Consider the following 16274-nt stretch of genomic DNA (forward strand, 5'->3'; position numbering starts at 1 on the left):
AATCAATCAATCAATCAATCAATCAATCAGGGCATTTATATAGCGCGCTACTCACCCGGAGGGTCTCAAGGCGCTTGGGAGAGGGGGGTCCGCTACTGCTCGAACAGCCAGGTCTTGAGTTGCTTCCTGAAGGCGAGGTGGTCTTGGGTCAGGTGGAGGTGGATGGGCAGGGAGTTCCACGTCTTGGCAGCCAGGTAGGAGGAGGACCTACCTCCCACGGTGGCTCTTCGGATGCGGGGAACGGCAGCAAGGGCGTGGCTGGTGGAACGTAGTTGGTGGGCGGGAGCGTAGAAGGTCAGGCGGTCGTTGAGGTATCTGGGGCCTTGGTTGTGGAGAGCTTTGTGTGCGTGGGTGAGGAGTCGGAATGTGATTCTCTTGCTGACGGGGAGCCAGTGCAGGTCTTTCAGGTGTCCGGAGATGTGCCTGTGCCGGGGGATGTCCAGGATGAGTCGTGCTGAGGCGTTCTGAATGCGCTGGAGCCTTTTCTGAAGTTTGGTAGTGGTTCCGGCGTAGAGGGTGTTACCGTAATCCAGACGGCTGGTGACGAGGGCCTGGGTGACCGTCTTCCTGGTTTCGGTGGGGATCCACCGGAAGATCTTCCGTAGCATGCGAAGGATGTTGAAGCATGACGAGAAGACGGCGTTGACTTGTCTGGTCATCGAGAGGGAGGAGTCGAGGATGAAGCCCAGGTTGCGTGCGTGGTCCGACGGTTTGGGTGCGCTGCCCAGGGCAGGGGGCCACCAGGAGTCGTCCCAGGCGGAGGGTGATGATCCCAGGATGAGGACTTCCATTTTGTCTGAATTCAGTTTCAGGCGGCTCTTCGTCATCCACTCGGCTACGTCTTTCATCCCTTTGTGTAGGCTGGTTCTGGCGGTGGCGGGGTCGTTGCTGAGGGAGAGGATGAGCTGAGTGTCGTCGGCGTAGGAGATGATGTTGAGGTTGTGTTGGCGTGCGATGACCGCGAGGGGGCTCATGTAGACGTTGAAGAGGGTGGGGCTGAGCGATGATCCTTGTGGTACGCCGCAGATGACTTTGGTGGCCTCGGTTCTGAACGGGGGGAGGCGGACTCTCTGTGTTCTTCCGGCGAGGAAGGAGATGATCCACTCCAGTGCCTTCTCCTGGATTCCGATGTCGAAGAGGCGCTGCACTAGGGTGCGGTGGCAGTCAGTGTTGAACGCTGCAGAGAGGTCCAGGAGGATGAGTGCCGCTGTTTCCCCGTTGTCGAGCAGGGCTCGGATGTCGTCTGTGGCTGCGATGAGGGCGGTCTCGGTGCTGTGGTTGGCTCTGAAACCGGACTGCGAGTGGTCGAGGGAGCCATTCGTCTCGAGGAAGGCGGCCAGCTGTCTGTTGACGGTCTTCTCAATGACTTTGGCAGGAAAAGGAAGGAGCGAGATGGGACGGTAATTTTTGAGGTCGGTGGAGTCCGCTGATGGTTTCTTCAGTAGGGCACTGAGTTCGGCGTGCTTCCAGGTCTCTGGGAAGGTGGCGGTGTTGAAGGAGGTGTTGATTATGTCCTGGAGATGGGGTGCGATGATGGCGTCTGCCTTGTTGAAGACGTGGTGAGGGCAGGGGTCGGTCGGTGATCCAGAGTGGATGGAGTTCATTGTGCGGCTGGTGTCTTCGGTGTTGATCGGGGTCCAGGCGCGGAGGGTGGTGGTGGGGGGCGTTGGTGTGGTCGTCAGGTGCGTCGGCTGTGCGTTGCAACTGTTGTGTATGTCTGCGATCTTGCTGTGGAAGAACAAGGCGAGTGAGTCACAGAGGTCTTGTGAGGGAGTGTTGTTGTTGTTTCGGCGCTTGGGTTGGAGAGCTCTTTGACGATGTTGAAGAATTCCTTGCTGTTGTGGGTGTTGTTGTCTAGTCGTTCCTTGAAAGCGGTTTTCTTGGTGGTGTGAATCAGCTGGTGGTGTTTTCGAGTGGCGAGCTTGAGGGTGGTCATGTTGTCTGTAGTCGGGTCTCTGCGCCAGGCTTTCTCGAGGGCCCGGCAGTTCTTCTTGGAGCTCTTGAGTTCGTCGGTGAACCAGGGTGCTCTCTTGTTGCCGGTTCTGACGGGGGGGGTCTTCAGTGGAGCGAGGTCGTCTGCGCAGTTGCTGATCTACCTTGTGAGGTTGTTGGCGGCTTGGTTGGGGTTCGTAGAGCTGGCGGGAGGGTGCTGGCTCAGGGATGTGGTGAGCTGGTCGGCTGTGATCTTGTTCCAGCTTCTGCGGGGAACCTGTTGTGGGTGGTGGTGGAGCGTGGTCCTTCTGAAGCTGAAGTGGACGCAGCTGTGGTCTGTCCAGTGGAGTCCGGTGGCGTGGCTGAAGGAGACGTCTTTGCTGGAGGAGAAGACGGGATCGAGCGTGTGGCCGGCGTAGTGGGTGGGGGTGGTCACCAGTTACTTGAGTCCGAGGTTGGCGAGGTTGTCCAGCAGGGTGGTGGTGTTGCGGTCGTTGTAGTTCTCCAGGTGGAAGTTGAGGTCCCCTAGTAGGATGTAGTCGGCGGAGGGGAGGGCGTGCTGGCTGATGAAGTCGGCGAGGTCTTCGATGAATTGTGTGCGAGGTCCCGGGGGTCTGTAGATGGGGGTGCCTCTGAGGGTGGTCTTGGGGTCGGTGTGTATCTGGAAGTGCAGGTGTTCGGCGGCGGTGAGGGTGTCGTCGGTGTTGGATGTGATGCCGATGGTGTTCTTGTGGATGATGGCGATTCCTCCTCCGGTCTGGTTGACTCGGTCCCTCCTGGTGAACATGTGCAGGGCTTATCTTTGGCGTGTAACTCCCTTGCCCTGACTAGAGTGGTGGTTTCTGCCTGGCTTTGGCGCAAGCCTTAGCCAACCAGAAATCCCTACTTCTAACAGTGATAAAATCTACAAGACAACTTGCATCAACTGTATCCAAGCAGTAACATAGCCAGTGGAACACTGTAACACTGCATCCTTGGTAACACAGAGCTTAGCTCTAACGAGAATTAAATTTAGAATCTGAATAAGAAATACCTGGAAAATGTGAGTTTTTAGGTACTTTCTGAATTTGAGAAAGAAGTGTTACTTCCAAATGCCAGGGGATAGGGTGTCGAAGACCTTCAAAACCGCACTTAAGGATTGATTTAGGGCAGGTGGCGTCCTGAATTTGGGGACCTTGAATATAGACGCCCAATTTAGATGTCAGGTGAAGAGCCTCCGACCAAGGGTCGAAGGCTCTCCTCCTAACATCTTGATGTTCCTTCCGACAACCGTATTTTGATTACGACGGTCCGAGGGAAAACCGTAAGGCGATTTCACTCCTCTTCTGATCGGCTCTGTGAGTTCATCGGAACAGGAACAAAATGGTAATCCCTTCAATGATGGCAGAGCTGATGGATTACAATGTCAGTGTTCGACAGCCAATCCATGTTGGCCTTTCCGACATGGATTGGCTGTTAGAAAGCGACTTTGGGGGCCCCTAGCAGGGCCCCCTTTTTCCTGGCCCTCCGCATATGGTCTTGGGGGGTATCTATGGTTTGCCCCTCATCATCCCTGCACCGTCCGGCAGGCACCGCAAGGTGCCTGTCACACGGTGCAAGGATGTCTTCAAACTTCCATTTTCCAATGGGAGCTTGTGCTGTGGGTGTTTTCAGTCCGCTGCACCAGCTCCCACTGGAAAATGGATGTTTCCACCTGCACTATGCGCTGTTGCATCTAAATTAGGGTGTATTAATCAATATTTTCTTACTTTTACTGTGGTTGATATAATCTCCCAAAATATACCACATTCACACAACTGTCACTTCTTTCTTAAATTGTAACAGACTATGTACAATACCCCCACCAATCTCTTAAACAAGAGCTTTATCACCTAACCCCAACACCTAACAGACAATAACACTCCACCAGACACCTGAGATTTTCTTTTCTCTGATGACTCTTAACCATGTCCTAAAGTGTTGCACACACAATTCAAAAAATAACAAATTCTACTACAATAAAGGATCTTCAGCAGCACTTAAAGAACTAACAAGGACGAAGGGCAATTGAATCCATGCTTCAGGATACCATGGAGATTGTCCTGCGCCAGAGGAAATCTTACTATACATCTAAAGTCAGAGAGGCCGAAAATAAAGCTTTTGCCCTTTTCCAAATCTTCAAATCTCTATCCTCTACTAAATCTAGTTGTAAGATTCTTTTCTCTGCTTTGCTTCTCTGCTTTAAAATAGTTGATCCTTTTTCATCTAAGGGTGACAAAATAGCTAGTATCAAAGCTTCCTTAATTATGATCCCATAATCAAAACTAATTTGAGTCTAGCTTTGAACTTCTTTTTCCATTACTCTTACTAATCATAAATGGCTGAAAATAGTATATGAGAATTAGAGTGACACATGCCCTGGTTATTTTGGCCCAAGTGCTGTGCTTCCAGGTCTGCTTTAAATCCTGAATACATTGATCATGAAACAATCTCTTAATCTGGTTATCGATTCTGCTAAATTAACAATTGTGCAAAAAAAAAAAAAGGCTGATCCCAGTGACTTTTTAAACTACTGCACCTTAGACAACATCCAGTGCATATTGAAAAATATCGGACCCAAAACCTGTTAAACAACGTCAAGCTTATTTCAATTTAATAATCTGTTACACCTAACATATTAGGAAAATGTATCTTCTACGCTTTTCACAGTATTAAAACACCCAGTCATATGTTTGTAAAGAGCAGCTATTATCACTAGACCCTAGCTTGTTAGCACTTCTTTTATTACTGGACTTAAGTATGGGCTTTGACCCTCTCAAACATTCTATTACTACTTAATTTACCAGACAAGGTGGGCATCTGAAGTTCATCTTAAAAACGAATGCGTTCATTTCTATCAAATAGATCTTAACAATTGCAGACTCTCCATTAGCAAAATCGGAAGCATTGTCACACAACCCTCCCCTTAATGTTCTTAAATACATACAATTCTCTGCTTGGTGGAAGTTATACACTCCTTTAACATCTCTTCCCAAATGTAAGCTTATGATTCCCAACTCCATCTTTTAAGAAACAGCTCAGAAAAAGTCTGTTTGCTTGATTCACATTCAGTTTTCGACAAATCTTAAGACTCTAACTCTCATTAGCACAAAATCTCTTCTATTCAGTATACAAGCAAATCGGAAACCTTAATTTAACTGACACCATCACTGTAATGCCACTCCATCCCATTTGGGAAGTTTTACATCTTAGAGTTATTTTTGTCCAAAAATGTCATTTATCTACAAAGATTATGTCCTCAAATCACCCAGTACTAAGAAAAGCCATAGACATTCCACGCTTCTTTCATTTAGTACAACAAAGTAACATCATCAGGCGCACCACACTTCTAAAGATAGGTAATTGCAGTGTCCTACTCCTCATCCCACCGGTGCATTTTAAAATACCATCAATTTGTCTAAAGTCATCTCCTTTTTTTTAGTAATAAACACAAGGACCATAACTATGACTTCAAGATAAAATATAACTTTGCATAGAAATTGCCCTGTGCCACTAATTAGTCCCAAACAAGCACATCTTTAGCTTAACACACCACTTCTTTTTTTTTTGTTGATTCTTTTTATTAAGTCAAGGCATCAAACAAAAAGACACATTACAGACAAATCACCTTAAAATCTGCAATACATTAGAAATATGAACGAAAGGGAGATGAGGGAGGGGAGCAGAACCCAAAATACTCACATTAGAGGCATCATGTGGAAGGGGGAATCTCAAACAAAGAATCTCTGGGTGGTGTACAAATTTCTCCTCTATATTGATTCCATTGAGTCCAAATTGAAGCCCATTTTCGGGGGCGCCCCATCGCACTATACACAGTTTTTTCTCGGAACATACTCCAGTCCAAATCCGTTTTCCAGTTCTCAAGGGTGGGAGGGAGTTCAGCACCCCACTGTTGGGCGATATTTCTTTTTGTAATCATATAGCACAGCGTAATCTACCGTATCTGTGCATTGTTAAAATCAGTAGGCTCCCATATATTGAGAAGGCATCTCCGTGCTTCCGGCAACACAGAGATACCAGTAACCTCTTGAATAGTATCATGAATCCTACCCCAATACTCGGTCATATAGTGGCACTCCCAACAGATATGTAAAAAGGTACCAACCAATCCACACTTACGTCTACATAATCCACCCTTCAACAGCCCCATCTGCACCAAGCGGGGGCCAGTGACATAAACTCTATGTAATATTTTTAGCTGTACCAGACGCAGTCTCGCAGGGATAGCGACCACTTTTGGGGAGGACACAGCTAATTGCCAGTCTTCATCATCTAGTTCTGCTCCATCTCGTGTCCACTTAATCCTAAACTCTTTAAGTAAGTCAGCCCTATTATTGATAGGTTTCTTATAAATTAGGGAGATTGTTTTTTCGGGGATATGTCCATCTAAGATCCTGTCCTCAAGAGGTGAGGCCTCCGGTATCTCTTCATCTATGGGCAGAGCAGCCAATAGTGAGTGTCGGACTTGCATGTAACGGAAACATTCAGAGTCTGAAAGCTCTAACTCTGCTTGCATTTCTTTGAATGATTTTATCTGCCCTTTGCCCCAAACATCCTTAATAGTTGATATCCCTATCAATTCCCACTTATCAAATCCTTTAGTATTCCACAGCCTACCCAGTCTTTCCGAAGCGAAAAGCGGGGTCGCCATTGTCAATATATTTTTCCACCCCAACGAACCTACGGCATCGTGCCAGATTTTTACTGCGTGTTTTGTTGGTCCCGTAAGGTTAAATCTCAATGGTTTAGAATACAGTGCCCTATCATAACTGTTCCCCGGGAGGAGCCATTTGTCCATAGCATATCCGGGATCGTCACCGGGCCCATATGTTCCATGATTGATAGCAGCCAGATGAGAGGCCCAATAATAGCGCTTGATATCTGGGAGAGCACTACCACCATCGTACCATGGGAGTGTGAGCTTGGTCAAAGCAACCTGAGGCCTCCCCTCCCACAACAAACTACGTTGTAGCCCCTCAACCTCGCAGAAATAACTCGCGGGTACAGCGTCCAGTGTATTCTGAAGGGCATATAGAAAGCGCAGCAAAGACCGTATCTGGAATAAGCCTGCTCGGCCTAACAAAGAAATCGGAAGCCGTCGCCAATATGCTGAGTCACTCCTAAGCCGACGTAGAGGGGGAAGAAGATTTTCAGCATATCTAGTCATTGGGTCCAAGGAGATAAAAATACCAAGATATTTAAATCCACTCCCAGCAATCTGGATGGGACAATTTCGTGGAGGGATCAGGATCTCTCCCTGAAGGACATATAGCAATGACTTCCCCCAATTAATGGAAAGTCCGTAATTCCTTCCGAAAGAGACCAGGACGTAGCACAAAACCATGAGGGACTTCCGAGGGGAGGTCAAATAAAGCAGAATGTCATCCGCATGTAATGAAATGTGATCCTCCCACTCAGGAGACCATCGAATTCCACGAATTGACGGTTCCCAGCGGATCCATGCCGCCAGGGGTTCCAAGGCTAGGGAGAAAAGGAGAGGAGAAAGAGGGCAGCCCTGCCGCATTCCCCGCCCCAACTGAAAGGGTGCCGATACCCGTCCATTAACCACTACCTGGGCGAGCGGTTCCGTGTATAATAACTGTACCCAACAAATAAATTCAGGCCCAAATCCAAATTTAGCCACAACCGCCCACAAATAAGACCACTCAACAGTATCAAAAGCCATAGTAGCATTGAGCAAAGCGACAACAGCCTGTTCTCGCAGAGTATGAGCTCTGGCAATTACGCCATGCAATCTTCTTAAGTTCAAAGCAGTATTTCTATGGGCGATAAACCCTGATTGGTCTGGGTGAGTTAACCCACGAATCACTTTTATTAACCTATTTGAAAGGATCTTGGCCAATATTTTAGACTCCGCATTCAATAACGAAATAGGTCTATACGAGGTACATTTATTTTTGGGCTTACCTTCCTTATGGATCACCACCACCGATGCCAATCTCTGTTCTTTGGGCAGGCATCCCCCCTCCCGGGCCTCAACAAACATACCCTTAAGGTAATGAGCTAATCTATCTGGTCTGAGTTTGTACAATTCAATTGGGAGTCCGTTGGGTCCCAACGCCTTGCCTGAGTTCAACGATCGGACCGCTATAGCTATTTCATCAACGGTTAGAGGACTATCCATAAAATCGCAGTCCTCCTTAGATAAACTAGGAAGCCATATATCCCGAAGTAATAAGTGAGAGTCTTCCTCTGGTAAATCTGAAACCGAGGCGTAAACTGTTTGGAAATACTTCGCGAAGCTATCCACTGTACTCTGCGGGTCTGTAAGCAACTCACCTCCATCTGTAATCAGCTCTGGCACAACACGCCCAGCTCTTTCTTTTTGGTCCAGCCATGCAATTAGCTTCCCTGCCTTATCTCCCAGATCATAAAGTCTACCCTTCTGTTCCCTGTCAAGAGCTCTGGCTCTATCCATGACCAACAAGTTATACTCATGCTGTTTAAGGCTCAAGATATGTAAACCAACTTGTGTCACTCTCTGCTCCAGTTCCTCTTCCATACTTTGAATCTCAGTTTCTGCCTCGACAATTTCTTTATTCTTTTCCTTTTTAATTCTGGCTATTAATGACAAAGTTTGACCCCTGATAACCGTTTTAAACGCCTCCCAATAGGACACCGTAGAGGATACCGATCTATCGTTCCCCACAAAATAATCATCCAGAACCTTTATGAGGTCCCTGCAAGTCTTGGGATTTCGAAAATACCACGGGTTAATAGGGGCTATTGTACCTGCAGAGTGCGAAGCAATTCGGAACCTAAACCAAAATGGAGAATGATCAGAGATGCCCCTAGCTAAATGAAACGCCTCACTGATGTGGGATGCCTGATCTGCCGGGACAAGGCAATATTCCAATTGGGAGAGACTACCGTGCACCCCCGAGTGGAAGGTGTATTGCTTCGCGTCTGGGTGAAACAGTCTCCAAACCCACCGCTTCCATAAAATCAGGCAACAATCGTTGGGAAGGCCTCATGTCTCGTGGGGGGTATCTATCCAATAATCCAGAAGCTACAGCATTAAAATCACCACCCATTATCAAAAATCCCTCCGGTAGCTCAAGCAACAATTTCCCCAAGTAAAAAAAAGTAGTAGATTGCAAACCCGGGGGAACATAAACCGATAAAAGAGTTAAAGCATGTCCCTCCCATCTGCCCGAGATCCCAGCGTACCGCCCCCCATCATCCGTCCACATGGAGTCTATCACTAAGGGAAGTGCCTTTCTAATCAGGATACCCGTCCCTCTGGACCCAGACGTAAACCCCGCATGAGCGACCAACTTATATCCCATTCTGTGCCTAGTCAAGCATGGATTCCCAACTAAGTGCGTTTCCTGAAGCATGACCACATCTGGCGCATGTCGCCTTAAATATTGAAAGACCACACTGCGCTTGATTTTGTCCCCCAACCCATTTACATTCCAACTTATAACCTTGAGCTCCCTAACCCCATCGTCATAGACAAGCGCAACTTGTTCATCCAGTGTCTGTCGCTTACTGATCAAAACCGACACACTGATGCCATCGAAAAAACTACACATAACCAACCTAAATCCAAATACTGATATTGTGTCAAACAATACTCTTCAGCCCTTCCTGCCCCACGCTGCACCCCTGCATTTCGCTTACACGCATCCCCAAGTAGCAGTGTGCCTGTCGCCCCCAGCAAACAAATACTAATCTACAACTAAATAGAGGTAGAAAACAGAGGGAGTGCCTATAGACGTCCGCTACCTCACCCCGCTCCCTACTCCATCACATCCACTCCGTTATCAGATCTAAATATCACAGCACTTATATAAGCATAGCAAATCAATAAAGAATTATTCATAACCCCTTTCCGCCCTGCCCCCTAACCAACATCATTTAGGCCCAACATAACCATTCTACATTATTCTGGAACTCCCATCTCGCCCCAGTCCTGGCGTTCTTTCTCGGAAGCAATCACACTGTCCAACCAGTCTGCCGCCACCTCAGGGTTATCAAAGAACCAGGTCTTTCCGTTTAGTTCAACTCGGAGCTGAGCCGGAAACATCATCGCATATTTTAGTCCCTTGTCCCTCAGTCTTTTCTTTACTGAAAGGAAACTCTGCCCTTGTTTCTGAACCGACTGGGTAAAGTCTGGGAAAAAGGACAGGGTCACATTCTCATAAGGCAGTGGAGGACCGTTCCGAGCAGCTTGCAAAATTACATCTGTCTCGAAAATTCAGGACTCTTGCGATCATAGGACGAGGGGGTGCTCCCAGTCTTGGCCTTCCTCCCGGGACCCTATGCGCATGCTCAACCGTGACAAGTTACTGAGGCCTTTAGGTTTGAGATGATTAAGGACAAGAGTTTCGACAAACAGATCCGGTGTCCGACCCTCTGATTTCTCTGGAATCCCAAGAATGCGGATGTTATTACGTCAGACTCTTCCTTCATATTCGTCTAGCTTACGATCCATGAGAATTCTCGATTTCTTGAGGTCCTGCACCTCAAGCTGCAATTGATTCACATTGTCAATTAGGCCATTAGTCTTAAGTTCATGTGATTTGACCTTCTCATTGGTCTTCCCTAGGTCCGTTCGGATTAACCCCATCTCGATTGTAACAGTGTCTAATTTGGCATCCAGTGCTTCCATCTTCTGGCCCAATGACATCTACACCCCATTAATAGCCGCAATAAGATCCGTTAGTGTAGGTTCAGCAGGATATGTCAGTGCTACTTCCCCCATCAATGGCATCTTCTTGACCTCCCCCGGGGACCCTTTAGGGATAGTGTAACGATCAAGGTTATTTACTTGCATTGTTCTGGATCCCTTGGGAGAGCGCGACGGGGGCTTATCCGATGCCAGTCGTGCAGCCATGTTACCACCTATGAGTATACCCAATCAAAAGCAGATACTCCCACTTCGGGGTCCACAGCCACTCCGTACCTGCAATGTCCACCGTCTACAGCACTTAAGGGCTTTTTTCTCCCTTGTCTCCGATGTGTGGGCGCAGCGCCGTCGCCAGATATCGCACAAAACAATTGCCCTATATAATTCAATTGAAAGCGGCATCCAGCAGGTCCGCAGCAATCCCTGTAATGACTCTGCCCTCAGCACCTCAGCCACCAGCACGTTATTAGCAGCATCCCTGGCGCCCCAGGGTGATACAGTCCAGCCCAGACTCACAGCCTTCTATGGGGCTATGCAATGCGGCTCCAGCCCGGCACCCGGGGGTGGGGGGGGGGCGAGGATTCCAGTCCCACACTTCACCGGTATGTACGGCCCAAGACGGTCTTGATGTCCCACCCTCCTACCCCCGATTTTCGGGGGGGGGATCCGGTACTAAATTCTTGCCTCCCGTGTGCCCCCGCCCCGCCGCCCACCTCAACAGGCGGCAGGCGTGGGGAGCAGCGTACCGCGATATCGCAGTCTCCCCCAGGCGCAGGAAAAGGAGTTCCTCCGACTGCGCCTCTCTGCCAGCCGCTGCACGTTCCCGGCGAAGGCAGCAGGTCGGAATCCACCAAAGTTCCGTATTTTATCCCTGGGGCGGGTGAATGATCCGGGCCATCCGTGTACAGCGTACTATAACACAGCCCCTAAGGCAGGGGGCGTTTTGGAGCGATTTTAACAACAGGTCAGCAGCTTCGCACTGCGAACTGGGACCGCTCTCCCGGCAGCCCTGATGTTGTTCAACTTGTCGTCGGCCTCTGCAGCTACGCGGGGTCCCGGCTTCTGGTACCAACCAGGCCCCGAACTTCCAGTCGACGCAGCTCAGCACTCCGGGCATGGAGAGGAATCAGGAAAGCAGGTAAATGCGTCGCTCCTCTTCCGATTGCGGGGGGTGGTATGTGCAATCAGGATAATATACAGGATAGTCTTATCAGGCGCGGTGATCGGCGGACCCGAGTCACTACACGACCATCTTGGTCGCTAGCTTGGCTCGTCTCCCAACACACCACTTCTAAGGAAATAGAATGTATGGCAAAATGTGTTTATGTAAGTGTAGAATTAGAGATTCCACATATCGCGGTTAACATTAAAAATCAGTTCTTTGGTCATATAGGAAGTTCCATGTAGTCACCTGAAGTACTTCAATTTTCCTGCTTCTTGATGACAAAATAGCAGCGGTGTTGCAAAGAGATTCAACAGGTAGCAGAATCTGATTGTCATCCTCTGACATGCAAAAGGTTGGTAAGGGGGTAACGGGTTCGACAATAAAGGTGGCTAACCGTTGGTAGCAACAATGTCATAGGTGATGGAGGTAGGGGAGACTTTTAATAAGAACTTGGAGAACTGGGAGGCTGAATGGACAGTGGACATGTGCAGGTTAAAGAGGCAACAGAAATCTAGTGAGGAACCTCGCTATTTTCTTCTTGATAACAGATTTTTAAGTTGTTCTTCAGAAAAAGCCAAAGGTTTTCAAAGGCAGAAGAGTAAAATGTTAGTAGCGTACACCCACTATATTTCTAATGACTAATTTTGGAGGTATGAATGAGAATAAAAAAGATTAATATAGACAATGAGAGAAAGCAGGAATCATTTGGGTCCTTCGTCTAAAAAATGTTGCTGGCTCACTGGGCAGTTGCTGAACAAAAGCTAATATGCTTTTGGTCCTGATAATTTATTGAGGCATTCGAAGGGCTAGCCTTGGAATATCATTAGGCAATATAATTATTTTGTTTTCTATATAAGGTAGCTGTTCAGCTCACTCACCAAATCTTTGGAATTGTGTTCATGTTGGGTTTGGAAGGAAATGTCATCAAAACAGAGAATGTAATGATGAGATCGAAGCCAATTTGAGAACTTAGAGCTCCCTTCGGAAAATGAGAGACGGAGTGCTGCAAGCAAGAAAGACCCTCTCCGGTGTCTGGTGGGGGCTAAAGGGAAACCCCATATGCTTTTTGAACAGTCGTTTAGTTAGACCATTCATTTTACATCACAATTTTTCCAATTTATTGGCTAAAAATGGTTTTACAGGCGGGTCTAAAATTGAATGCGTGCTGTATTCCAATATTTCAGAGATGGATGCAGTACCGGTAAAATGTACTTGCCTGCAAAAGCAATGCACAATTCTGCTTAAAAGAAAAACGGTGTGATGCTCCTTCTTGGAAGCTTTTGGGTCAGGATGGGCTGCAGAGCCCTCAGTCCATCTTACTTCTGAAGGCAGCCAATATTCTGAAAAGGAGGGGGTGTTACATGTGTTTTGAGTTGGTATTCCAGCCCTGGAATATATTATAAGACCATGGTAGGATGACAAGGTTTGTTGGGGTTTTGCCGGTGGAGACCGAATGAAGGTGGTGCTCTCTGATTGAGTGGTTATATTAAAATCCAAATGTCTGGGTAAATCCTTAGATTGATTTTTAAAATTCTTTTTTAAGAAGACTATTCCTGCTGTTCCAGTCAGAGGTCATCCCCATATTCCATCTGTTCCATTTGGAGGATTTGAAGGAAATAAAGCGATTTTCATAACCATTTTTCCTTCAAAATTGCTGCTCAGTAAGGGAAGATGGGAGACTGGACAGCTGGAGGGTAGTTGTGGTGCTGGGCAGTGAGTTCCTCAGAGAGGCGAGGACCCAAATCTACAGCTCATGGCAAGTTATCATGTTACTGACATTCAAATGTTTATTGTAATAATCTCACTGTAGTGTTTTTTTTTTTTTTTACAGGAATACTCGTACTAGGATTAAACCGACCGCATTCCAAAAATGCAATCAGCAAAAGTCTTTTGAAAACTGTAAGTTTGCATTTGAACAACGCTGATTTGTTTCCTCTGAATGTGAGACTTGAGAAATGTATTTTAAACAGTGGCTCATTTGTATTTTTGTGCAGATGCTGAAAACTTTAGATTCATTGAAATCGGATAAGAAAGTACGGACCGTCATTCTGCGAAGCGAAGTGCCTGGAATATTTTGTGCCGGTAGGGAAGTTTATCTTGTGATATATATTCGATACGCTATGGCCTATTCCAAATGTAAAGAGAATCAGGATCTGGCAAAAAAGTTTATTCATTTTGTGTAGACATTTCGTTTCCTAAATGCTTCAGAGCACTTTCGTCTGGACACCCACATAGGACATATCAGTGGTTATGGTTGAACTGTCAAGACTTTTGCTGTAGATACAAGTAGACAGCAATGCTTGTCACATTCTGAACAACATTTGTGTAAAGCTAAGTAAGGCTGATCAGTCATCCTGTCTTGCGAAACTATGCAGCAAGCATCATTGGATATAAAATATGCTGTTGCAATGAAGCCATATAAAAGGGAAACCTATTCAGCAGAGCAGTGATTTTGCTGGAACTGTCCTATGCATGTCAATATGTCATTAGTTTAATAAAGTAGCCTTGCAAGCAGTGCTTAATCTGTAAAAAAAAATAAGTGCTGGGGTCTAATGCTTTGCTCAGAAGCCCATGGCTGGCATTAATAAGGTTGGAGGCTTTACAACCGAGATCGTAATAGACTCCCAAGTGTTTTCAGTTTAGCTACAGAGCAGCAGTGACAATAAGTTGATTATCCAAAATTGTCGTGTACCAAATGTGGTGGTAAGCTGCTTAATGTTGCGGTGGCTAAGCTGTGGAAGTGATTGCCCTTTAATCTTGACATCTTACTGTGTTTAAACATTTCAAGAATAATTTGAAATTATATCTGTTGTGTTCTGTTGGCTGAATACTTAAATCTTCATTTTAATCCAATATGCCTCTTTTTATATCTATTTTCTGTTATACAGTAGTGTCTGGCATGGATCGGGGTTGGTGGGGCGGTAGAAAGAAAGAAAGCTTACCTCTTCATGTATCTCTGCGTCGTCCCTTGTCGTCGTCCCTCACTCTAGCCGGAAGAGGAAGCTGCCAGGCTCCCCATACCAATCATAACACTACTGTGCAGCGTTGCAGCATTATGATTGGTCAGAGCACCATGGTTTGGTGCTCAAATGAGGAATGGGGGCGTCGGCATGTGGAGAATATAAACTGTGCTTGACAGTTTGGCCGGCCCTAAATGTCCAGTCAAGCATTCATGTGCCCTTTACAGATTGCCACTACTCCACAAAGATGCAGGAGCAAATAAAGTGATAAAAATTTACATTTATTATAATTTCATTTTTCCATCATTTCCACTGCTCAAAGCAGTGGGGCGCCGCTCCTTCGCCTCAGTGGAGGAGCCACCACTGGTGTTATATCATATTGTTGTTGTGGCGCTTGAAGCTTGACTGTTTCTGGAATTGTTTGCATGTTACCAACGAAATAAATGCAAACAGAAAGGCAAGATTTAAACCATGTTGGGATGACTCATTATATCAGATTAACAACATTACATTGTATTTCACATGCAATGGAGGGCAGATTCACTGCCAGGCAAACTGATGAAGCCAATCCACCCCCCTCCCACCTCTAAACCTGGTGCTTGAGCTCCAATTTATTAGATGATTGAGGGGCCTGATGCAATTTAAGGCAAGGTTTGGCCCTGCTGCATAGGCAATGTTTGAGACTTCTTCCATCCGTGTTAGAGAGGTATTTTCGTGTGTTGAGTTGTGCATGAGAAATTGATGTGGTATATCAAGCCAAGAGAGGTAAATAGGAGAGCAGGCTGTCTAACAATGAGCAAATATACCTCCAGCTTGGTCAGTTTCACTCTTATGGTGCAAGCAAGTTTGCCTCGGGGAATTGCTTAAGACAGGCAGATTGCCACCTTTCGGCTGCCAAACTGAGGATGTTTTTGCACCTGCTAGTCAGGGGCCAAATCCAGACCTGATGGGTGAACGGCTCCAGCCAGGATGTTTAAATCCAGGTATTATGCCATAAGTACTAAATGCCAGCAGTCAAATTACTCAGCTTTTAAACTCTGCATTTTTTCCATGGTGGCTTGTGCTGCAAGTGGCAGCACTAGCTGCAATGGAAAAAATACAGGATCCGACCGTCAACACGGCAGTCAGATCGTAATCTTGGAAGTGGAACCTCCGACTCCTTGTTGGGTGGTGCCGCTTCTGCTACGATGCCTGTGAGACGCGCATCTGACAGGCATCATAATTGCCACCTAAGTGATTTTGATGCTAAATTTGGTCAGGCTACCTTGTGAAGCTTGTTGCAAACCTCGTGGAGTAGCTGTCACTGATATGTCACACGTTCATGGAGATAGAATTCATCAAAAGTGTACGCATGCCTTAAAAAAACAAATGTCTTTGCTTGGCAACATTGAACCTTTATTGGTGCAACACCTGTGTGTCACCTTCCACTCAATCTTTGGGGGAATGAGCCAGTCTAGAGTGAGTGTCTCTCGTCTCCAAAAGAGGGTGCATCTATTTGAGATTTATAGCATATGAATTGAAG

General features: G+C 46.7%; 1 protein-coding gene across 3 annotated transcripts in view; it reads left to right on the plus strand.

Moving 5' to 3' along the window:
• The window catches only part of AUH (AU RNA binding methylglutaconyl-CoA hydratase), a 789095-nt gene that overhangs the window by 128907 nt on the left and 643914 nt on the right, over positions 1 to 16274 (plus strand). For all 3 annotated transcript variants that reach the window (XM_078675624.1, XM_078675622.1, XM_078675623.1), the window contains exons 2-3: positions 13624 to 13691; positions 13787 to 13874. In XM_078675624.1, the coding sequence (XP_078531750.1) occupies positions 13787 to 13874 (88 nt within the window). In that variant the 5' untranslated portion in view covers positions 13624 to 13691. The remainder of the gene's footprint in view (positions 1 to 13623; positions 13692 to 13786; positions 13875 to 16274) is intronic.

This window comes from Lissotriton helveticus, chromosome 2_1 (assembly GCF_964261635.1).
Source record: "Lissotriton helveticus chromosome 2_1, aLisHel1.1, whole genome shotgun sequence".
Lineage (NCBI taxonomy): Eukaryota > Metazoa > Chordata > Amphibia > Caudata > Salamandridae > Lissotriton > Lissotriton helveticus.